The 20,064-nt window shown below is 34.4% G+C and overlaps 1 protein-coding gene across 1 annotated transcript in view; it reads left to right on the forward strand.

Annotated features, from left to right (window-relative positions):
• LOC142230669 (cytokine receptor-like) overlaps nucleotides 1-20,064 on the forward strand; it is a 186,323-nt gene that overhangs the window by 76,635 nt on the left and 89,624 nt on the right. Inside the window, exon 4 of the mRNA XM_075301306.1 lies at nucleotides 16,020-16,180. Coding sequence (XP_075157421.1) covers nucleotides 16,020-16,180 — 161 coding nt within the window. The remainder of the gene's footprint in view (nucleotides 1-16,019; nucleotides 16,181-20,064) is intronic.

The raw sequence follows: 20,064 nt of genomic DNA on the forward strand, positions 1-20,064 counted from the left end.
AAACATATTTTTCTAACAGTGTACTTGTTTGCGTTCATAATAGATTCAAATTTATGCTAAACATGGTCAAATGTCCAGACTTTAAAGAGTAAATAAAAAATTAAAGACGTACACAATGCGAAAAAACACGTAGAGTCATTGTCAGACATTGGTAATATTTATTAAGATTTTCTTTGATTGTTCGTTATTATTTGATTTATATATTGAGAGTTCCAATTTCATGCGACAAACAAATGACGTACGGCAGCTATACAATGAGAACATTCCCGCTTGTTCTTGGAAACAGTGAATACCTAACAAAGTATATACACGCAAACAAAATAATTCTTTCCTCCCAAACGAAATTTTAGACAAACGAAGTTCGTTTCTCATTTGCTTTTTGCTTTAAGGAAGTTTATTTGGAAGAAAAGTATATACTTTTTGTGATAAACGTTTATTCTTTTCCAGGATGTAAGAACAATTTCATAAAGACTAACTCAAAAAAAAATCTTTTCTGACTAATTGCATTTTCGCTCACATCTTTCTCACTTCCACGAAGTTTTTTTTAGTTCTTAGCACCTTTTTCTGTAATACAAACAATGTAGAAGAAATCATTCGATTTTATAAATTTTACCTTTCGCCTGGACGAAGAATCGAATCGCGGACCATGCCATTTGTAAGCCAACACACTATCCACTGATCTTTGTAGCTGTTAATGTCATCAATCGACAATTATCCATATAAGTTATATTTATATAGCATAGCGTGCGGCGCCCACGTGCCGATTACACAAATTTCATTTAATAGAACCATACATTTAGTTGGGCACGTCCGCCTTACATACCAAGGGTCCTGGCTTCGATCCCTGCTTCGACTGAACACCAAAAAGTTTTTTTATACCCTCCACCATAGGATGGGGGTATATTAACTTTGTCATTCCGTTTGTAACACATCGAAATATTGCTCTAAGACCCCATAAAGTATATATATTCTGGGTCGTGGTGAAATTTTGAGTCGATCTAAGCATGTCCGTCCGTCCGTCCGTCTGTCCGTCTGTCCGGCTGTCCGTCCGTCTGTGGAAATCACGCTAACTTCCGAACGAAACAAGCTATCGACTTGAAACTTGGCACAAGTAGTTGTTATTGATGTAGGTCGGATGGTATTGAAAATGGGCCATATCGGACCACGTTTACGTATAGCCCCCATATAAACCGATCCCCAAATTTGGCTTGGGGAGCCTCCCGGAGCAGCAAAATTCATCCGATCCGGTTGAAATTTGGTACGTGGTCTTAGTATACGGTCTCTAACAACCATGCAAAAATTGGTCCACATCGGTCCATAATTATATATAGCCCCCATATAAACCGATCCCCAGATTTGACCTCCGGAGCCTCTTGGAGGGGCAAAATTCATCCGATCCGATTGAAATTTGGTACCTGATGTTAGTATATGGTCTCTAACAACCATGCAAAAATTGGTCCATATCGGTCCATAATTATATATAGCCCCCATATAAACCGATCCCCAGATTTGACCTCCGGAGCCTCTTGGGGGGGCAAAATTCATCCGATCCGGTTGAAATTTGGTACCTGATGTTAGTTTACGGCCTCTAATAACCATGCAAAAATTGGTCCATATCGGTCCATAATTATATATAGCCCCCATATAAACCGATCCCCAGATTTGACCTCCGGAGCCTCTTGGAAGAGCAAAATTCATCCGATCCAGTTGAAATTTGGTACATGGTGTTAGTATATGGTCTCTAACAACCATGCAAAAATTGGTCCATATCGGTCCATAATTATATATAGTTCCCATATAAACCGTCCCCAGATTTGACGCCGGAACCTCTTGGAGGAGCAAAAGTCATCCGATACGGTTGAAATTTGGTACATTTTGTCAATATATGGCCTCTAACAGCCATGTAAAAATTGGTCCATATCGGTCTTTAGTTATATATAGCCGATGACTTATTACACAAAAATTGGTCCATATCGCCAAAAATAATCTACCAAAACTTTATTTCCATAGAATATTTTGTCAAATTTTATTACTATAGAAAGTTTTGTTAAAATTTCATTTCTATAGAAAGTTTTGTCCAAAGTTTATTTCTATAGAAATGTTTGTCAAAATTTTATTTCTATAGAAAATTTTGTAAAAAATTTATTTCTGTAGAAAATTTTGTCAACATTTTATTTCTATACAAAATTTTGTCAAAATTTTATTTCTATACAAAATTTTGTCAACATTTTATTTCTATAGAAATTTTTGTCAAAATTGTATTGCTATAGAAAATTTTGTCAACATTTTACTTCCATAGAAAATTTTGTCAACATTTTATTTCTATAGAAAATTTTGTCAAGTTTTTATTTCTATAGAAAATTTTGTCAAATTTTTATTTCTATAGAAAATTTTGTCAAAATTTTATTTCTATAGAAAGTTTTGTCAAACTAGATTATATACGTATTTAATCGGCCTTTTTTTGTTTAATATATACCCCGTATGGGCTAACTTACAATTTAGAAGACAGTGTTAAAAAGTTTTACGATACCTTGCCATCGGCAAGTGTTATCGCAACCCAAGTAATTCGATTGTGGATGACAGCCTTTAGTAGAAGTTCCTACGCAATCCATGGTGGAGGGTACATAAGATTCGGCCTGGCCGAACTTACGGCCGTGTATACTTGTTTTTATTTTTTTTTACATATATTTCGGAAGATTCCGAAAAGGTGTTCAACATTACATACTACTATATTCAATTTTTACTATGAAACTGTAAAATGTGTCTTATTAAAGACTTAAAGTCAGAAAAGAACAGTGCTTGATATAAATGAAATGGACTGTGTTGTTGGTTCAAACATAATTTTTTTTATTGAAAAAATAAAAATTTTGTAACAAACGAATTTTTTTGGTGATAAAAGTTTAAAATTTTCGAAGTAATTCAAAAAACTCTAACAAAAGAAAAACGTTTTCCGTACACGTTTTCTAAACGTTTTTTTTTTTCTTTGCGTGTAGCCACCAATTTAACAGGTTGGCTGATAAGTCCCCGGTCTGACACATAGATGGCGTCGCTAGTATTAAATTCATATTATTTTTATATAGTACCAACCTTCAAATGATTCGTGTCAAAATGTGACGTCTGTAAGTTTGTGAGATAGAGCGTATTTTGTGAAGCAACTTTTGTTATTGTGAAAAAAATGGAAAAAAAGAAATTTTGTGTTTTGATAAAATACTGTTTTCTGAAGGGAAAAAATACGGTGGAAGCAAAAACTTGGCTTGATAATGAGTTTCCGGACTCTGTCCCAGGGAAATCAACAATAATTGATTGGTATGCAAAATTCAAGCGTGGTAAAATGAGCACGGAGGACGGTGAACGCAGTGGACGCCCGAAAGAGGTGGTTACCGACGAAAACATCAAAAAAATCCACAAAATGATTTTGAATGACGGTAAAATGAAGTTGATCGAGATAGCAGAGGCCTTAAAGATATCAAAGGAACGTGTTGGTCATATCATTCATCAATATTTGGATATCCGGAAACTCTGTGCAAAATGGGTGCCGCGCGAGCTCACATTTGATCAAAAACAACAACGTGTTGATGATTCTGAGCGGTGTTTGCAGCTGTTAACTCGTAATACACCTGAGTTTTTCCGTCGATATGTGACAATGGATGAAACATGGCTCCATCACTACACTCCTGAGTCCAATCGACAGTCGGCTGAGTGGACAGCGACCGGTGAACCGTCTCCGAAGCGTGGAAATGCTCAAAAGTCCGCTGGCAAAATAATGGCCTCTGTTTTTTGGGATGCGCATGGAATAATTTTTATCGATTATCATGAGAAGGGAAAAACCATCAACAGTGACTATTATATGGCGTTATTGGAGCGTTTGAAGGTCGAAATCGCGGCAAAACGGTCCCATATGAAGAAGAAAAAAGTGTTGTTCCACCAAGACAACGCACCGTGCCACAAGTCATTGAGAACGATGGCAAAAATTCATGAATTGGGCTTCGAATTGCTTCCCCACCCACCGTATTCTCCAGATCTGGCCCCCAGCGACTTTTTCTTTGAACCTTTGACTACTGATGTCCACTACAGAGGACATTCGAAAACGACACCCACTTAGATTCCATTTATTAGAAGATATAATCTATCTTAATGAATATAACCAATAGACTACTCCCTGCTTCCTTATATCCACCCAAGTCGTTGCTTATAATTGAGACATTATTTTGCACGTTTTTTCGGGGTCAGAAAAGTATTGCATAGAATAATTCAAATTCAAAATTATCCCCTAATACTAATAAATCAATACTTTTTATTGATTTATTAGTTTGTGTTATCAATTTTGATTATTTTAATGTAAATCGTAAATTATCAATCAAAATTATGACGGCCACCGTTTCCGAATCATCTACACTGTTAGAAAAATATGTTTTTCATATGCGATATAAACAAAATGTGTTTCGGGCACAATTTTTAATCACAATATATTTAAGGGCAAACATGTAATGTTCCTAAACTAACACTAAATGTTTGGGACACATATGTTAATATGTTAGAATATATTATGTTTGGGGCATGAATGTTTCATAAAAATAATATGTGTGAATGTAAACATATATAAATTTACAAATTTCGAGTAAACATATATATGTTGTGATATTTCATTCAGAGAGCGACAGAGAGAGAGAGAGAGTATAGAGAAAGAAATAGAAATGGAAACCGGGAGAGTTGACGAAAGATATCAACATAACACAGCGAAAGAATCAAAAGAGAACAATTTCTGTGAAACCGCTGGTATGTTGTTTCGGAAAACTGTTTTATGATAAGGCCAAACATTTGATATGCTTAAGTCTAAATATTATTTAATTTGAATAAAGAGAATAGATATTCGGAACCAAGAGAATATACATTTGAAAAACAAACAGCATATGTGTTCGCCTTGAGAGCAGCATTTTATGTATGTGTGGACATGTGTTTTGTTTATCATTTTGGCATTATGGGCACAATTTTTTTCTTGGTTCGTTAAAAGAAATCAGGAGTCTTCATAAAAATAACAAAAGGGCACTATACTCTTTTTAGAGTTGGGACAGTAAAATAAAATAAGGAGGAAATAGTGAAAAATTACACAGTAAAATGTATAAAAACAAAGTTTAGTTCCTCTTTGTTAATAAGTAGTCCACGAGGAGTTGACGGACACCTTCAAATATAAAAGCGGGCATTAAGTTCGAGTTTTGCAGCTAAAACAATTTAAAAAGTCTTTTTCTTTAAAATGAATTATTAAAGAAAAAAAAACGGTTTTTTGTTACAAAATTGTTATTTTTGCAATAAAAAATAATATTTTATCCAAAAATCAGTCAATTTCGTTTATATCAAGCACTGTTACTGACTATAAATCTTTAATAACCCACATTTCGAAGTTTTATTATAAAAACACTGAAAAAACAGTGAACCCACCAGGAAGAAAACTTTCGGTTAATTTTAGAAAATTTTGAATATTTGTAGAAAATTTTAACTAAACAGTATTACAAACGTTGGCATCACGCCGATGTCATAAAAATAAGTAAATATTTTTCGACAAATTCAAGAAAATTTATTAGACATAACTAAGTTTTTTCAAGTGTTAAAGAAAATTTTGTAGTTTGAAGGAAAAACTTGGAGTTCAAAATTGCAAGAATGTCTTTAGTGACATACGAAGTTCATGATGGACGCCTTTTTGGTAAAATTTACAAATTTAAAGAAATTCTGAACTATTTTGTGGAATACATGAATTTAGTTCATCTTTATGCTTCATTTGAGTATATTTTTTTCGTCGGTTCTAGTTAATTTAACTAACGTAAACAAAAAATTATTAAAGTAAAGGCAACTTTCTCCAAACATAATAATTCCATGAACTAAGATAAAGTTAAATTGGCTTTAGTGAAATAGAGAGTTCACTTTTTTTTGAGTGAACTTAATATAGTATAAATATAAATGTGTAAATTAAAAAAAAAAAGTGTTCGGTCGGAGCAGGGATTGAACCCACGACCCTTTGCATGCAAGGCAGACATGCTAACCACTGCTCCACGTGGCAAACAAATATATGTTTCTGTTAAATAATGTTATGTTTGCATGGGCTCGTGGGCGCTGCAAACTATGCTATATAAATGTAACTTATAACGATAATTATCTACTGGTGACTATAACAGCTACATAGCCCAGTGGATAGTGTGTTGGCTTACAAACTGTATGGTCCTCGGTTCGATTCTCCGTGCAGGCGAAAGGTAAAATTTAAAAAATTTATAAAAGTGAATAATTTCTTCAACATTATTTGTATTACAGAAAAAGGTGCCAAGAACTAAAAAAATTCGTGGAAGTGAAAATTACGAGTATGTTAGGGAATGAGCACAATCGTCTTTGTGAAAAATTCTTCCAAGCATATACTATTTTTGGGCTCAAAATGCTTCCAAACATATAATATGTTCACATAAAACAAACATATTAATATTTCGGCAGTATCCAATAATATATGTGCTTCCTGCAAAATATGTTTGGAACATATGTTAAAGAAGCGATTTTTTTGAGGGTGTAGAATGTAAATCTTGAATCTGAAAATAAAGATAATAAATCAAAAATTAATTAGAATTAAATTATTTTAATGTAATTAAAAATTAATTTTTTAATTGATATTTTCTTAAAATATTCTTAAAATGTTTGCTCCATTCTCTATCACATAAGTAAAACTTTATTTAGATGTTTTTATATACACCCAAAAAAAGTGAACCCACCGTTGAAGAAAATGTAGGTTTGTTTTAGAAAATTTTAACTAAAATAGTTTTCTAATTGCAACATGTTACAAATAAGTTAATACTTTTTGTCAAATTGAAGAAAATTTATTAAAAATAATTAATTTTTTTCTCTTGTTTAAGAAAATTTCATATGTTGAAAGAAAAAATTGGATTTAAAAATTGTTAAAATGTCTTTAGCGCTATACAAAGTTCATGACAGGTACAATTTTAGTAAAATTTACTCATTTGAGAGACTTATGAACTCAATTTAAGCAAACTTCTGTCATTTTAGGAAAATATGAACTATTTTATTTTTTAGTAAAATTGTGCACTATATTTGTGTAAAACTTTTTTTCTTATTTTTAGTTCACGTCATTAAAGTTAGCAAAAAATTATTCAAATAAGGAACATATACTCATATTGTGCAAAGTTTAACTAACATCAACTAAACTTCATGAACTAAAATAAAGTTCAGTTGGCATTAGAGCCCCTTTTTTCTGGGTGTACAATCAAAACAAAGTAAAATGTGCCAGAAGCCTAAAAAGGTATTTAACTATTGTCAAACAACTGTTTGGTATTAAAACTAAAGCCTGCTTTTTTAAGAGCTATAGGATTTAAAAAAAAAAAGTACAGCAGCGAATACGGAGAACCAGAAGAAATTTATCACACAAATTATCACACACACAATTAAAAAATGCAAATCATTATTTGAATCGAGTCCATATAATTTAAGCTTATTTCATGCAAATATTGACTGGGACAGGACCTCTAATTTTCTATCCACTTAGTCCAATTTTGGCATAATCTTTGCAACATTTCGGCCGGTATTTCACAAAAAAATACATCATGTTGTCTTCTAATGAGTCAATTGAAACGGGCTTGTCTGTATTGACATGAGCTTTAACAAAGCCTCACCTAAAATAATGTAAAGACTTTAAATCACATGATACAATAAGCATTACAGAGAGGTGATTATCGAGCGCTGAAAAACTTTTTTATTCATTGAGTGGGATTGAATCTATGATTTAAAATTTGCATCAGATTCTGGTTATATAAAAACGTTTTTTATATGTTCCAGAGGAAATTTAAACTTGTCAATAATTGCGCTATCGTCCTGAAATTTGGCACAGATTCGTTTTTTGGTTGCAGGCAGGTCAAGTTCGAAGATGGGCTATATCGGTCCAAGTTTTGATATAGTCCCCATATAAACCGATTTCTCGATTCGGTGTCTTGGGCTTATAAAAAACGTAGTTTTTGTCCAATTAGCCTGTAATTGAAAATCTAGAGGTACTTGAGGACCATAAAGAGGTGTGCCGAAATTGAGGTGTATTGGTCCATTTTTTGGTATAACCCCCATATAGACCGATCTCTCTGTTTTACTTCTTGGGCGTCTGAGACTATATTTTCTAGCCGATTTGCTTGAAATTGAAAATCTACAGGTATTTTAAGATCACAAATAGGTGTGTCGCAAATGGTGCCTATTGGTCCATATTTTGGTATAGCCCCCATATAGACCGATTTCCCGACTTTATTTCCTGGGCTTCTAGAATCCGTACTTTTTATCCAAATTGCCGGAAATTAGAAATATAGACGTATCTTAGGACCATAAAGAGGTGTGTCGAAAATGGTCCGTATCGGTCCATGTTTTGGTGTAGCCCCTATATAGACTGATCTCTCGATTTTACTTCTTGGGCTTCTAGAATTCGTAGTTTTCACCAATTCGTCTGAAAGTGGAATTCTAGAGGTATTTGAGGAACATTAAGAGGTGGTGAGTATTGGTCCATGTTTTGGTATAGGCCCCATATAGACCTAACTCCCGAATTTATTTCTAAGACTTCAAGTCAAGGCGTTATTTCATCATATACACGATATATTCATGATTTCTCTTAAACTCAAACAAAATTGGTTCTCATAAATACAGAATCTGAGCTGGTCTTCATAGGTAGAATCTTTAATATTTTTCTTCGGGAAGTGTACTGGTTGAACTAATTTGCTTGGGAGAAGATTTGTCATCAAACCCCCTAAAATGCTATATATTATCAAGTAACCCGCTACGACGATGAGTTTTCAAAGTAAACTATTATATTTGATTCATGGTGGTGGGTATTTAAGATTCGGCCCGGCCGAACTTACTGCTGTATATACTTGTTTCCTTTAGTTTCGAAGGCACTTTTTTCTGGGTGTACCAAACCCCCCAAGTCCCAAAATTTCGTCTCCATATTCGAAAAATATCCCCGGAATGAAACTGCAACCAAGTTTCCTTAAAAATTAAATATGGCTATGATTCTTTGGACGTCTTCTGTTATTTTTTATACCCTTTACCGTAGAATGAGGATATAATAGCTTTGTCATTGCTTGTGTAATCGAAATTTGGTCTCAGACCGCTAATTACCGATTTTGTTTGATAATTCGATATGTGTCCTCTCACAATAAGCAAAGATTGATCCATAGACCCCATAAAAACGTATGCCGAGATTTGAATAGCGGAGCTTAATATTTTTCATATCTTTAATAATTAATCGAACTATCGAAAATCAGTGGTATGTTAGGGTAAATGTGGTAATGTCAGGGTAAATGTCTATAGCAATACAAAATGACCTCAAATCCTCCGAGTCAATAACTACAGTGAAAAACAGCATGCTCGGCTACAAAGATTTGGTCTTTACACTAATGATTTTAGTATTGATTCCGAGACAAAGAAGCGGAGAATTGAAGCAAGGTTACATTTAAGACACTATTCTCTTTTAAATTTGTAATGACATTTTTGATAAAAATAAAAAGTAAAATTGGATTTTTTAAATTTCTTTATTCAAATGAACTTCCAAGGCATAACTTCTAAAACAATGTAAAGGATCCGAAAACGAAGTACTTCCGTTTCCACGTTTGCACGACTTCGACTTCACAAGTTGGGGATCCGAACTAGTTTTTTGCTGGAATCATAGATTCTACTTGAACTCGAGTCTGAATTTGGGAATTTAAGTTGCCGTTAACACATTTTGATAACACTTTAAAACGAATAAATTAAAATTTATTTCCTAGAATCAAGTACGCAAAACTCAAACTTAAAAGACAATTGTGATTTAAATGTATCCTTACTTCAATTCTCCGCTTCATTGGCTTGGAATCAATACCAAAATCATGGGTGTAAAGACAAAATCATTGGAACCGGGCATGCTTTTTTTCGTGTAACATAATACACACAACAACACAATAGCTAACGAAAATAATTACATAAACTACCTATTTGATTTGAAAAAGTATTAAAGTTTTTAATAAAAAATAATAATAATAATAATAATAATAATTTAGAAGATTTACTCCCATTTTCATGAAGGTTCCTTACTTCTACTTTATCAAACTTACTACCGTACTATGGTCAATATGTCACCTTGCCTATATATTCCATATGCCCGTTAGGAACATAATCACTGAACATTTTTCAGTTAATAGCTTAACGTACACACAAAAAATTTTGATCCAATTAATTTTTTAATTGAAATGTCTTCAATCACAGATATGATAGCATCAATTAAAAAAATAATTGATACTATTAATTTGTGTGATTGCTTTTTGTTTCAATTAAAAAATTTGTTGAATCAATTAAATTTTTAATTGAATATTTTGAAAACTCAATTAAGATTTTAATTGGAAACATTTTCGTGAATTTTTGTTCTGTGTAGCAACATGAAAATGGCCGTTAAAGATATTATTATTTTTTATACCCTCCATCATAGGATGGGGGTATATTAACTTTGTCATTCCGTTTGTAACACATCGAAATATTGCTCTAAGACCCCATAAAGTATATATATTCTGGGTCGTGGTGAAATTCTGAGTCGATCTAAGCATGTCCGTCCGTCCGTCCGTCCGTCCGTCCGTCCGTCCGTCCGTCCGTCTGTTGAAATCACGCTAACTTCCGAACGAAACAAGCTATCGACTTGAAACTTGGCACAAGTAGTTGTTATCGATGTAGGTCGGATGGTATTGAAAATGGGCCATATCGGTCCACTTTTACGTATAGCCCCCATATAAAGGGACCCTCAGATTTGGCTTGTGGAGCCTCTAACAGAAGCATATTTCATCCGATCCGGCTAAAATTTGGTATATGGTGTTGGTATATGGTCTCTAACAATCATGCAAAAATTGGTCCACATCGGTCCATAATTATATATAGCCCCCATATAAACCGATCCCCAGATTTGGCTTGTGGAGCCTCTAAGAGAAGCATATTTCATCCGATCCGGCTGAAATTTGGTACATGGTGTTGGTAGATGGTCTCTAACAATCACGCAAAAATTGGTCCACATCGGTCCATAATTATATATAGCCCCCATATAAACCGATCCCCAGATTTGGCTTGTGGAGCCTCTAAGAGAAGCATATTTCATCCGATCCGGCTGAAATTTGGTACATGGTGTAGGTAGATGGTCTCTAACAATCGTGCAAAAATTGGTCCACATCGGTCCATAATTATATATAGCCCCCATATAAACCGATCCCCAGATTTGGCTTGCGGAGCCTCAAAGAGAAGCAAATTTCATCCGATCCGTCTGAAATTTGGTACATGATGTTGGTATATGGTCTCTAATAACCGTGCAAAAATTGGTCCACATCGGTCCATAATTATATATGGACCCCATATAAACCGATCTCCAGATTTGGCTTGCGAAGCCCCAAAGAGAAGCAAATTGCATCCGATCCGGCTGAAATTTGGTACTTGGTATTGTTATGTGGTCTCTAATATCCATGCAAAAATTGGTCCACATCGGTTCATAATTATATATAGCCCCCATATAAGCTGATCCCCAGATTTGGCTTTCGAAGTCTCCAAGAGAAGCAAATTTCACCCAATCCGGTTGTAATTTTGAACATGGTGTTAGTATATGATCTTTAACAACCGTGCCAGAATTGGTCCATATCGGTCCATAATTATATATAGCCCCCATATAAAACGTTCTCCAGATTTGACCTCCGGAGCCTCTTGGAGGAGCAAAATTCATCCGATCCGGTTCACATTAGGAACGTGGTGTTAGTATATGGTCGCTAACAACCATACAACAATTGGTCCAATCACTCAAAAATTGGTCCATATCGGTTCATAACCATGGTTGCCACTAGAGCCAAAATTAATCTACCAAAATTTTATTTATATAGAAAATTTTGTCAAAATTTTATTTCTATAGAAAATTTTGTCAAAATTTTATTTCTAGAGAAAATTTTGTTAAAATTTTATTCGGTTCACAATAAAATTTTCATCATTGTCAAAATTTTATTTCTATAGAAAATTTTGTTCAAATTTTATTCGGTTCATAATCATGGTTGCCACTCGAGCCAAAAATAATCTACCAAGATTTTATTTCTATAGAATATTTTGTCAAAAGTCTATTCCTATAGAAAATTTTGTTAAAATTTTATTTCTGTAGAAATTTTTATCAAAATTTTCTTTCTATAGAAAATTTTGTCAAAATTTTTATTTCTATAGAAAATTTTATTTCTATAGAAAATTTTGTTAAAATTTTATTTCTGTAGAAAATTTTGTCAAAATTTTATGTCTACTTTGTCAAACTGAATTATATACGTATTGGATCGATCTTTTTTGATTTAATATATACCACGTATGGACTTACATACAATTTAGAAGATGGTGTTAGGAGGTTTTAAGATACCTTGCCATCGGCAAGCGTTACCGCAACTTAGATAATTCGATTCTGGATGGCAGTGTTTAGAAGAAGTTTCTACGCAATCAATGATGGAGGGTACATAAGCTTCGGCCTGGCCGAACTTACGGCCGTATATACTTGTTTTTTAATAATTTTTTGATTGAAACAATTGTTTCAATCAAAGGCGTTGTTAACCCTCGAAAACGCCAATTTAACTTTATTTTAGTTGTTTCTAGTTAAGTGTTCCCCATTGTGAGAAAATTTTCTTGAACTTAATTATTTTTTGCCCCCTTTAACGGCATGAACTAAAAATAATAAAGAAAAATTGTAGGTTAGGTTAAGGTTAGGTTAAAGTGGCAGCCCGAAAAATTGTACACAAATATAGAGCAAAATTTTACTAAATTCGAATTTTTAACCCACCAACATAGAATGGAGATAATGGTATAGTAAGTTTATCATTCCGTTTGTAACACACAGATTTGGAACAGATTCGTCTTTTGTCTGCGTGCAGGCCAAGTTCGAAGATGGGCTATATCGGTCCAGTTTTTGATATAGCTCCCATATAAACCGATCCTCCGATCTGGGGTCTTGAGCTTCTAGAAACCGCAGTTTTTATTCGATTTGCCTTATATTGGAAATCTAGAGGTATTTTAGGGCCACAGGTGGGTGTGTCGAAAATGGTGCATATCGCTCCATGTTTTGGTGATTGGAAATTAAGAGGTGTTTTAGGACCACAAATAGGTGTTCATAAAATGGAGCCTATTGGTGAATGTTTTGCTATAGCCCCCGTTATAGACCGATCTCCCAATTTTACTTCTTGGGCTTCTGGAAACCGTAGTTTTTATCCCATTTGTCTGAAATTGGAAATGTAGAGGTATTTTAGGACCATAATTAGGTGTGTCGGAAATGGTGCCTATCGGTCCATGTTTTGGTATAGACCGATTTCCCGATTTTATTTCTTGAGCTTCTAGAAACCGTAGTTTTTATCCGATTTGTCTGAAATTGGAAATGTAGAGGTATTTTAGAACCATAATTAGGTGTGCCGGAAATGGTGCCTATCGGTCCATGTTTTGGTATAGACCGTTTTCCCGATTTTATTTCTTGAGCTTCTAGAAACCGTAGTTTTTATCCCATTTGTCTCAAATTGGAAATGTAAAGGTATTTTAGGATCATAATTAGGTGTGTCGGAAATGGTGCCTATCGGTCCATGTTTTGGTATAGACTTCATATAGACCAATTTCCCGATATTATTTCTTGAGCTTCTAGAAACCGTAGCTTTTATGCAATATGTCTGAAATTTGAAATATAGGTGTGCTTTAGGACCACAAATAGGTGTGGCGAAAATGGTATGTATCGATCCATGTTTTGGTATAGCCCCCATATAGACCGATCTCCCGATTTTATAGACTGAGCTTCTAGAATCCGTAGTTTTTATCCAATTTACCTGAAATTAAAAAAACTAGAGGTATTTTTGGTGTGCCGAACATGGTGTGTATCGGTCCCTGGTTTGGTATATCCCTCATATTGGGCTTGTAGAAAACGTAGTTTTTTATCAAATTTGCCTGAAATTAGAAATCTAGGGGTATTTTAGGACCATAAGGAGGTGCGCCAGAAGTTTTATAGGACTATAAATAGGTGTGTAAGAAATGATTTTTTGGGGGGGGTTTCTAGAAACCGTAGTTTTTATCCGATTTGCCTGAAATTGTAAAGCCTCCATATAGACTTATTTCAATGCTTGAAACTGGAAGTAAAATTTCACTTCTCGTAATTAATTAAATAATGGTAAAAAATCTAAAGATTTTAGATTTCATATCAGGGTATTATTTCTTCATTTTCTTGCACACTTGTACGAAATATTTATGATTCTTCTAAAACTCAATCAGAAGTGGTTCTTAAAAATCCAGAATCTGATCTAGTCTTCGTAGGTAGAATTTTTAAATTTGTCTTCGGGTTGAACTGATCTGCTTGGGAGAATATCTTTCATCAAACCCCCTGATGTTCTATATATTATCAAGTAACCAACGGAGAGTTTTCAAAGGAAACTATTATTATATAATTCATGGCCGGTCCGAATCTTAAATACCCACCACCAAGAACATTTTTAAACTTTCTACTCCAATATTTTTTTTCGAAATACAAAAATTTCTAACACAACTGAAAAATATTACTTATGTTTAATAATTTTTCTTCAACTTGACTAAAAACATTGAGTTATTTTCGTCAAGTAGCCACTAGTATTGTATTTTGGTTAACAATTTTACATTAACTTACATATTATTTCATTGTGTGTTACTTCCTTTTTTGGGCATATATGCAAGGTCTTAAGCATATTTATTTGGACTCGGTATGGAAATTAAGCTGTATTTTGGGGTGAGGTTTGTATATACATAAACGAAAGAATAAAGAGTGTCGGGTCAATACCCTTCACAAAAGGATTTAAATACCAATAAAATTCGTAGTTTCATATCGAGGTCACTACAGATCTGAACCTTTAAATATTCCATCGGATGAGAAAGTATGAATTATACATGGGTTAGCCATAATGCTCATGTACTCGTTTCCATCTACTGCATAACAGCGAGTTTACTTTCGTTTTTAATGGGCGTACACACTGTATTTATTGCTGATAATGAATTTATCACTGCCAAAACAAATACAAAAAAATTGTATTAACTAACTTTAACTTTATAAATGTAATATTCGAATAAAAAATATGTTTGTATAACCTTCACCGTGGTGCAATGGTTAGCATGCCCGCCTTGCATACACAAGGTCATGGGTTCGATTCCTGCTTCGACCGAACACCAAAAAGTTTTTCAGCGGTGGATTATCCCACCTCAGTAATGCTGGTGACATTTCTGAGGGTTTCACAGCTTCTCTAAGTGGTTTCACTGCAATGTGAAACGCCGTTCGGGCTCGGCTATAAAAAGGAAGTCCCTTGTCATTGAGCTTAACATGGAATCGGGCAGCACTCAGTGATAAGAGATAAGTTCCCCACTGTGGAATCACAATGGACTGAATAGTCTAAGTGAGCCTGATACATCGGGCTGCCACCTAACCTAACCTACACTATACACCCAGAAAAAAACTGCATTCGAAAATAAAGGAAACAAATAAATACGAAAGTTCGGCGAGGCCGAATATTATGTTTTACAGACCGCCCGAAGAATTGGCATTTGGCCAAAAATCGATAATCGGCTTTTGTCGTCAAGAGGCCGATTAGCCGTATCCGAAGCTTTTTGAATAATTTATTTCATATCGAATTGTTTTCAATTTTCCTCATTACAAATAAAATGTAAAAATCCTTGTCATTATAATATCAAACTACAGAATTTAGAATACTAAAAAGTCTGTTAGTTCGAAAAGAATATTATAGGACCACTTTTATATTTGGGTTTTTTTTGTAGCAACATTCCAATGTATTTGCGACAGAACTCCCATTGGGGAATAGTTGGTTCTTTATCAAGGAATACTGACATATCACCAGTATCGCTTGGCCAACAATGACAATGAATCTCTGATGTCCAGAAATGACACAATTATATATTCATCGTAATTAATTACGTTGTTTTGGTGTACTCTAAAAAAATAATTTTTGTTTTTCTTCTTTCAGAAATGAAGCCAAATGAAACAAGTATACGTATTGGAGGAAGTGCTTCAATAACATGCAGTCTTCACGAACCACACAGTTCTGAAATGTGGTTCATTCAAACTATAAAGGGAAACATGGCGTCTGAAAAGAAAAACATTACTCAACCCTCCGAAGATATTCAGGTAATGCTAAGTAATTTTTATTGTTAATTTGTGTGTTATGACGGCTCATTTTGAAAATTGTTCCAATGTGAGTTACAGATAATTGTTGTCTGCATTTATTGTATTTCAGATATAGTAGTTATTTCATCTGAGCGCCCTGTTGTGAATTCAAAAAAGTGTTTCGAGCGTCCTTCTCCAACCTTATATCCTTCTCTTATTCCACAGACATTGCCTGGAAAAACATTTCCTAGTCTTACTACCTCATCTACTTCATAGGACAGGACTTATTATGGGTAATGAAAAAAGTAAGCTTACATACATTTCGTTGAGATCACGAACAGTATTGGAATGCAAATGGATAACCAACAATTATTCGGGCTATCCAAACAAGAAAAACACTGAAGAAGAGTTGGAAGGGAATATGAATTTACCTAGGTCACTGTATTATTTTTAAAAGATGTAGATAGTACCACTTCGGAAAAGACTGACACCGATTTCTTGGAATAAAGGAAGGGTGTATGGAAAACAGGTTACAGCGCACAACAATCCGAATACTGGCTTAGGTGTATGCCAGCCGCCTGGAGCCTATTTCCAAATTCGTTCAGACATTTGCGAGAGTTAGTGATAGTTTGCGATACACACTCAAAAAAAAAAAAACGCTTTTGTAACATATACCCCAAACACATTTTGCTTCAAGCATATACATTTTCATGATTGGTCCAAACAAAATATTTTTTGTATTGTTCAAACACATTATGTTTCACCTTAAGACATACACTTGTAGTAAAAAATTTTAATGAAATTTTCTTTGTGTGGATATATTTTTAAGGCGTCAATTGGTTGCTTCCATTATTTTACTTGCACCATACTCTGTAGGTCTATATTTCTAAACACATATATATTTATAGGCTATTTCCAAATTAATATATGTTTGCATCTAAGCATATTATATTTACAAACATTTTATGTCCCAAACATAATATGTTCTAACATATTAAGATATATGTCCCAAACATGTTATGCTAGTTTATGAACATTATGTGCTTGCACTTAAAAATATTGTGTTAAAAAATTTGAGTTCCAAACATATAATTTTTACACCCAAACATATGAAAAACAGTCTTTTTCGTCCGTGTAGTGACTCTTCATTTTATTGTTTACAAGCATACGAAAGCATTTTTATACCCTCCACCATAGGATGGGGGGTATATTAACTTTGTCATTCCGTTTGTAACACATCGAAATATCTCTCTAAGACCCCATAAAGTATATATATTCTGGGCCGTGGTGAAATTTTGAGTCGATCTGAGCATGTCCGTCCGTCCGTCTGTTGAAATCACGCTAACTTCCGAACGAAACAAGCTATCGACTTGAAACTTGGCACAAGTAGTTGTTATTGATGTAGGTCGGATGGTATTGCAAATGGGCCATATCGGTCCACTTTTACGTATAGCCCCCATATAAACGGACCCCCAAATTTGGCTTGCAGAGCCTCTAAGAGAAGCACATTTCATCCGATCCGGCTGAAATTTGGTACATGGTGTTAGTATATGGTCTCTAACAACCATGTATAAATTGGTTCACATCGGTCCATAATTATATATAGCCCCCTTATAAACCGATCCCCCGATTTGGCTTGCGGAGCCTCTAAGAGAAGCAAATTTCATCCGATCCGTCTGAAATTTGGTACATGGTGTTAGTATATGGTCTCTAAGAACAATGCAAAAATTGGTCCATATCGGTCCATAATTATATATAGCCCCCATATAAACCGATCACCAGATTTGACCTCCGGAGCCTCTTAGAAGACCAAAATTCATCTGATTCGGTTGAAATTTGGTACGTAATGTTAATATATGGCCTCAAACACCCATGCAAAAATTGGTCGATATCGGTCCATAATTATATATAGGCCCCATATAAACCGATCCCCAGATTTGACCTCCGGAGCACCATGGAAGAGCAAAATTCTTCCCATTCGGTTGAAATTTGGTACGTGATGTTAGTATAGGGTATCCAACAACCATGCAGGAATTGGTTCCTATCAGTCCATAATAATATATAGCTCCCATATAAACCGATCCCCAGATTTGACTTCCGGTGCCTTTTGGAGAAGCAAAATTCATACGATCTGGTTGAAATGTGGTACGTGGTGGTAGCATATGATATTTAACAACCATGTGAGTTGAAATTTGTGGATGACAGTCTTTCGTAGAAGTTTCTACGCAATCCATGGAGGAGGGTACATAAGATTCGGCCTGGCCGAATTTACGGCCGTATATACTTGTTATATATTTATTTATTTCAACGTATATGTAACAAAGTCTATAAGACCCTAAAAACGTTACAAATATGAGAGCAATACCATTGCTACTCAAAAAAATGTTTCATTGTAAAAAAAAACTATAATCATGCTTTCAATTCAAGCGTGTTAGTGTGGTTGCTTTATATTTAACTGGAAAACGACAAGTCTTAGAGCCCTTCAGTATATAAATGTGAATAGATCTTTTGTTTCTCGCACCATTCCAATGCGTCCAATTGGACGAAAAAACGGTAACAACACCAGAAATGATACGAAAAAGCCATATTGATCGAAATGCGCCCCCAATGGTGGAAAACTTGGACTTGATCACGAAAACGCGATACTGAAAAATGCTCAACAATTAAAAAAAGGAAGTTTCAAGAACTACCCTACGGGAAATTGGTGCAAATTGCCATTGACGCACATATCAGAGGACTCCTGCTCCCGTTTGTCGCAAATTTTAAATAGTCATAATTTATTGATTTCCATACTCACTTGAAATTAAGATCTTATTGGAAATACACATTTAGTGAAATAGGATTATCAGAATAACATATTGTTCAATATAGTTCGAATGGTTTTCACTTCTGATTTGTACGAGACTGGTTCATGAGTAACTGTCTATGGGGTGCTACTACTAAATTTTCCCAGGACGTGTCCTTTGGAATGAGTCCTAGACGTGTCGTAAAGTGTAAATTTACCCCATCAATGACAAACCCATGTTAAAGTGACCGGTCCCTTCCATACGTTTTGACCAGAACTGGGACTGGTCCATACACACCAGGGACTAGTCCTTTACTGGTCCTGTGGATGATCCATTTCCCGTAGGGGTAAACATGAATCAGCCATAAGATGGAGGATTTGGGAGGAACTCGACTCCAAATGATTTGAAACTTGATGATTTTAGACTTTTGAGAAGAAGATTGGTAAATGATGAGAAAAAATATAACGACTAAAAAATATATGTTGATCAAGTATTTATTCCAGTTGTGACCTTTAGGCCGAACTCGAATATTCGAGATATCGAATTCGCGTGTTATGGTCTCAAATCTATTTGTACAAAAATGCTTTATTTATACCAAATTGACAAAGGTCCAAATATATAGTAGTTACGATCATCACATTTAAAGTAAACGTGTTAATTATGAATTCAATTTATTTTGTAATATAAAGCCTTCAAGGCTTTTAATATGTGCTTCAACAACACATCTTAGCCATAGCAATGCAATTTGGAATCCTCTGAAGTTGACTATTCAAGTTTTATCCACTGAGGACCTATTGAGGTTCTCTGGCATAATTTTCGGGACGGCTGGCTTATACAAACTTTAAACTAAAACAGTTTCCTTTACGAAATTTAAATGAGCCTTGGCCATTAATTTCACTGTCGTTGCTATTTTTTAATTTTGGAAGCTTTTACCATTCCACATTTTTCCCCGCGTCAAACCTAATATTTTTTCTGGATTTGCCGACCCGAAATTCTTCGGAATGATTTTAAATCGAAATAATTAAAATAACTTTTTTTGCACATCATCTGATTATTTGATATAGGACATTTGTTATCGAGTATTGTATTAGTACAAAAAGTAATCGTCGTAATAGCCGT

This window comes from Haematobia irritans, chromosome 3 (genome assembly GCF_050003625.1).
Source record: "Haematobia irritans isolate KBUSLIRL chromosome 3, ASM5000362v1, whole genome shotgun sequence".
In the NCBI taxonomy this organism is placed as follows: Eukaryota; Metazoa; Arthropoda; class Insecta; order Diptera; family Muscidae; genus Haematobia; species Haematobia irritans.